Source organism: Impatiens glandulifera, chromosome 2 (assembly GCF_907164915.1).
Source record: "Impatiens glandulifera chromosome 2, dImpGla2.1, whole genome shotgun sequence".
NCBI lineage: Eukaryota > Viridiplantae > Streptophyta > Magnoliopsida > Ericales > Balsaminaceae > Impatiens > Impatiens glandulifera.
The window spans coordinates 52,764,123-52,770,252 of NC_061863.1; the positions used below are offsets into that span (position 1 = coordinate 52,764,123).

General features: G+C 26.5%; 1 protein-coding gene across 1 annotated transcript; it reads right to left on the reverse strand.

Moving 5' to 3' along the window:
- Positions 1-4,133: 4,133 nt before the first annotated feature.
- On the reverse strand, positions 4,134-5,856 carry LOC124924907 (F-box/kelch-repeat protein At3g23880-like). Its single transcript, XM_047464890.1, has 2 exons — positions 5,849-5,856; positions 4,134-5,097 (listed from the first exon to the last, which is right to left on the reverse strand). The coding sequence occupies exons 1-2, from the start codon at positions 5,854-5,856 to the stop codon at positions 4,134-4,136; spliced, it is 972 nt and encodes a 323-aa protein (XP_047320846.1).
- Positions 5,857-6,130: the final 274 nt, after the last annotated feature.

Genomic DNA, 6,130 nt, shown 5'->3' on the forward strand with positions numbered 1-6,130 from the left:
AAAACAATCATACAAATATCTATCTAGGAATGAAAATTTTCAAACTATTCCTCTGTCGATAATACTTGTAAGACTGTTAGAACCATATCTACCACTTCTGTTACAATGAGTTGAATCAAAAATTTTAATTACAAGAAAAGTCTAAGCAAATAATTATAATTCTAAGTCCCAATTAAGTATTTTGGCCTTTCAAATTTGGTACTAAGTCATAGCTAGTTCATACATATTTTTTGACTGACTTAATCATTATCGGAACAATCTTTATATTTATGCAATTGAAGGAACTTTTTCTAAACTATACCTTAAGAAATTAATAATAATAATAATATTGTAAAAAGAAAAAGAGAATGAAGGTACTAAAAATATGAAACACCCTTATATATTCAGTTTACATGTCCAAAAATCAGAAAGAAAAATCCACATTTATAACAATTAAGAAAATGTAACACATTTAGGAGTAAAATTATTTTTTGAAGGCATTTTGTATGAATGATTAAAAAGACAAAGACTATTATAATCACCATCTTTATTTGTCTTCCTTGTTCAACAAGACAATTCAAAAAAAACAACACTAACTCTTCTACAATATCAAAGAAAAAAAAATCACTCATCATTATTTGTCGGTTATAACAATTTTCATCAATGATAGAGAAGTATAAGTCATATGTGATCGATAAAATACAAAATTTGTGTAAATTATTGATCACACAATATTAATTAATAAAAAAAAAACTTACAAACTCACTAGATACACTAAGGTAGCTGAAGTGGCAGAAGTGGTTCCTAAGAAATAGTAGAGCCCATGATATAGTGCTTCTTTGTTTATGGGTGATAAAATCTACATTATTCATCTCTCTATTATATAAACTTTTCAGTCAAAATCAATCTCTCTCACAATTTGAAATTATTTTTTGCCAAATTAACACTCTTAACAACAAAATAAAAATGCATTTCAACTGGATATTTTATAAGAAGATGACATGAAATTACAAGTCATATCAGCCCAATGCAAACATTGAAATAAACTTAACTTTGACACTATATGAGTCTATATTTACCTATCTTGAAGTTTTAATGAGATAAATTTAGTTCAAGAAAAAGATTAAAAAGTAATTGTCATATGTTTGCTCAGGTATATCATACAATTCATAGTAAGCAAAACATTCGTTATTTACAAAAACAATTATACAAGTATATATCTAGGGGTGAGAAATTCCAAACTCTTCCTTTGATTATATTTGTAAAACTGTAACAACTCATTTTAATCACTTCTATTACAATAGGTTGAATATAAATTTTTAATCAAATTCATATTTTTAGTTTGGGTTGGTACCAACCCATTCTATAAATTTTTATTTTTTTGGATTAGTTCAGAGATTCTATAAATTTTTATTAACACTTATAGCAACGAGATCAAAATACAAGTCTCAAGATCATATTTGTACAATAACTTATTTGTATAAGCCATAGATCATACATATTTGTTTTACTAACTTAATATTTCAAATAATTATCAAACAAATCTGTATAAATATGTCATATTTCAAGGATTTTTTTTTATACTGTACCTTAAATGAAAAGAAAGGAAATAATATAATTGTTTATAATATTAATGAATAAGTTAAAAGAGAAAGAGAATCGAGTTGATTGAAATAGAAAATACTTCAGTTTACAAAGTTGTCCAAAAGAAAGTAAGAGAAAAAAAATCATAGTTTTAACAATAGAGAAAATGTAACACATTTAGCATAAGTAAACATTGGTTTCCAAAGTAATTTTGTATGAAACATTAAGAAAGCAAAGACTATTATCATCATTATCATCTTCAATTGTCTTCTTCCTTCAACTAGATAAACTATTCGGACTGTAACACTAACTCCTCTACAATATAAAGGAGAAAAAGAAAGCATCCATCGTTACGTTAATAGTTTTTTTTTTTTTATCAATGATAAAGAAGTAGAAGCCAAATATGATTCAGATAAAATATAGGTTTATGCAGTTTATTGATCACACACTATTCATGAATAAAAGAAAAACTTATACTTGGTCATGCTCAAAGATACAATGTTAATTCAATTATAGATAAGTTAATTGTAAACTAGTTTCAAGTTCTGAGATATTGAGATGACATCTCTTTGTTTATGGAGGTAAGATCCACATTATTCAAATTTCTTTAATATAAACTTTTTAATCAAATTTTTTTTTTTATCAAATTCTAATCATATTTTCCAAATTAATATTCCTAGCAACAAGATTAATATGCAATACACTTATATTTTGTAAGAAGATGACATGAAACTTCAAATTATATTAGTTCAATGCACACTAAGTGATCATGGAAGAAACTTAACTTTGACAATATATAAGTCCATGTCTACCTAAGAACAAGATAACAAAATCTGTCATCTTTTTACTCAAGTCTAGCATACAATTGACAGTATGCAAAACATTAATTATTGAAAAAAGAATTATACAAGTATCTATGGGTGAGAAATTTCAAACTCTTCCTTTTGCCTATTTTCCCGTAACACTTGTAAGACTCTAACAACTCATTTTAACTATGTCGTGTACGAGTAAATTTTAATTCAATACATTTTATAACTTTTTTTATTGTATTTGATTATAAAGTTTTGCTAATTTTCAACCTTAAGAAATTAATTTTTTTTATATAACTAATAAAAATAAATTATAATATAATTTAGTTAGTTAAATAATATAATAATATTTATTAACTTTAATGTTCAAAATTGGGGACTCGGCATACTTCGTCTCACCGAGACACGCCTAAATTATATTAGTTATTATATGGTATTAAGTGGATCTAGATTATAGATGTTTTTAATTTTGAATATATACATTATAATTAATTTTAAAATATTAAAATAAAAAAGTGAAAGTGATATTATTTATATTTTTTAATAAAAAAATAAAATTTGAATAAATGAAACTTTGTAAGTGAAAAGTTGTAAAATTAATAACTTTTTGACAATTTTGTAGACAATTTCTTGAAAGATTTGGTTAATAAATATTTTTGTACAATAATTTTATTTTTTTGGCAAAGTAAAAAATAAAATGTTTCAATAGAAAAGTAATAATTATTTATAAACTAAAAGAATTAAATTTAAATTTATATTGTTTTATCAGTGTTATTTGATGATTAAGATTTCCATTTATTAATATTTATATAAAAGAAAATGATTTCAATTTATTAATATTTATATAAGAGAAAAATAATTAAGATAATTAAAGTGATGCAAATAATATATAAAATAAATATAACAAGTTTAATTTTCACTAAAAAAAAATACTTTAAATTAAAATGCATAAATGATTATGAGTATATATATATATAGAAAAAAATGGAAGGACAAAGCTTTTAAGATTCACATTAATTATTCTATTCCCTCTAACTTTCACAGTGTGATATGAGTCTATGTCTATCTATCTTGAAGCCTAATGAGATAAATTTAACCCAAAAACAAGATAATCGTATCAATAAGATTTAAATGCAGTACAACTTGATAGTTTGTAATAATATGACATGAAACCTCAAGTCATATAAGTCCAATGCACACTAAGTAACCATGGAAGAAACTTAAGTTTCACAATATATGAGTCTATATCTACCTATCTTGAAGCCTTCATGAGATAAATTTAATCCAAAAATAAGATAAAAAGATTGTCATCTTTTTGCTAAAGTCTAACATATAATTGACAGTTTATTAAAAAAACAATTGTACAAATATCTATCTAGGGTGAGAAATTCCAAACATTTCCTTTGTCTATTTATCCATAATATTTCTAAAACTATAACAACCCATTTTAATCACTTTTGTTACAATAGGTTGAATAGTAAATTTTAATCCAGATTAATACATATTCTACTCTCCCTGCAAATATATAACATATAAAATCCCGGAATCATCTAAACTTCAAATAAAAATTCATTTTTCTCAAGACCATACAAATTATATGAATTAAGTAATTAAAACACTACTTTTTGTTAAACTGAATGAATTAAATAACAAAGAATCTAAATAAAAGTAATATTTTACCATTTCATCAATAATCTGATCTATTGTTGATGGCATCATTCAGGACAAGGCGAGACTAGGCTCTCCGTATAAGTGAGAGCTTCAAGGCAACCGTTTGTGTTCATTTTTAAGGCCAGGATAAGAAATTGTGATCACTTTATTCTCCACATGAAACAGCACCAATTGTTTTCCAAACAACATAAGGATTTCATTTTTCTTGGTAATATACAATGGTGTAAACTGAAAATTCATTCGACCCTCTGGAAAGGGTAATGAAAACAACTTAGTCCAAGATTCAGTTTTTCCATAATCTTTCATTATCCATAAGTCAAATTTCCTCTCATCACCATAGTTAATTAGCATACAGAGGCATCCATTTAAAACCCATATCACAGAATCCAAAACCGATTCCCCAAAACAGGGTTGTGATATTTCAGAAAAGGTTTCTTCGGACATATCGAAAGTAAGGATACTCTGATAACTATTGATCCCTGTATCAATACTTGCTCCCCAGTGAAGTGTTCCATTCGCAAACATTCCCATATCACCCAACGGACAGAATTGAGGGTAATTCTTAACCTTCCTCCATGAACCATTCTTCAACCCGTAAATCTTTATTTGAGTTGAGAAAGGGCCAGTGAAATTTGTTGATTTACAGTTAATAACGATCACCTTGTAGTCGGAATTACGTTCATCATAGCCAAACCCATATGCAATAAACCGACTTGCACGCTCTTTATAGCCGCAACTGGGAAGTTTCTTGGATTCCCTAGTTGATGGATTCCATAAAAGTATCTTAGCTTGATCAATAACTACACAAACTAGCCCATTACATGAGCCAATGATCCATATATCAGATTTTGAGTATTTCTTTGGAAAATGTAATGAAAGTGCAGTTGGAAATTCTTCATTCAGAACATCTGAGATGTAAACGGATTTCACATCACTAGTACGAACCCATTGAGAATATCTTATAAGAAGTTGTTCTTCATTCTGGGAAGCTTTGAGATGCTTCTTCACGAATATGGGATCAACAATCAAAGCATTCCAAGATATGGAGACGCACCTGCAACGGAGAAGTGATTTGACTGGAAGTCTACTTAAAATTTCTGTAATAATTTCTGGAGGCAGGGACCTAACGAGGGTGACTAAATCGGCGGCGGCGGCGAAGAAGAACTTGTTTGAATAAAATTTCCCCGCTTTTTCTCTCGATTCATAGGATCGGTCTGGACGTCCATGGATAGAGTTGCGGCGATCGATTCAGAGTGCACAGATTGATTTAGGGGACTCCGTATCCCACTTAAAGTATACAATTCAACTGATCAAACACTGACAAACGTTGACAAAATGTGATGTTTAATCGAATAAAACATTTTTTTTACTAAATATATAAACGGTTGCGCAATTTAGGGTTTGGGATATAATTTTTCATGTAGTAAAAAGACCATTCGTATGGAATTTTAGGTTAAATCATCATGAGACTCAACACTACTTTTTTTTATTTGAGATGTTGAAAAAACTGTTCATTATTTTTTATTTAAATTATTATATTTAAGTTAGAGGGAACTCATGGTTAAGTTAATTTTAAACACAAAAAAATAAAATTAAAATGTTTAATATATATTATAATTAATAAAATAAATAATATTTTTAATTCTTAATTTTTATATATAAATTAATTTTTTAAAGTAAATTGTATACAATCATAAAATAGAAAACATGACATAATTATGTTTTGAATTGTTTATAAACATGACATAATATTATACCACAATTAAAAAGGAAGAAATCATAAAATTGTTTATATATAAAAATACATTTTCATGAATCATTATGTTAGTAAGATAAAAAAAAATGGAGAAAATAGAAAACACTCCTATATATTCAGTTTACAAGTTTTCCAAAAATAAAAAATATTTTTTTATCCGTTATAACAATAAAGAAAACGATAACATATTTAGCAAAAGTAATCATTGTTTTCAAAGGCATTTTGTCTGAAAGATTAAAAGGAAAAAATGTATTATCATCTTCTTTCTCTTCTTAACTCAATTACGGAGAGTATTAAGCCAGCAATACTTTATACGATAAAAAAAAAACAC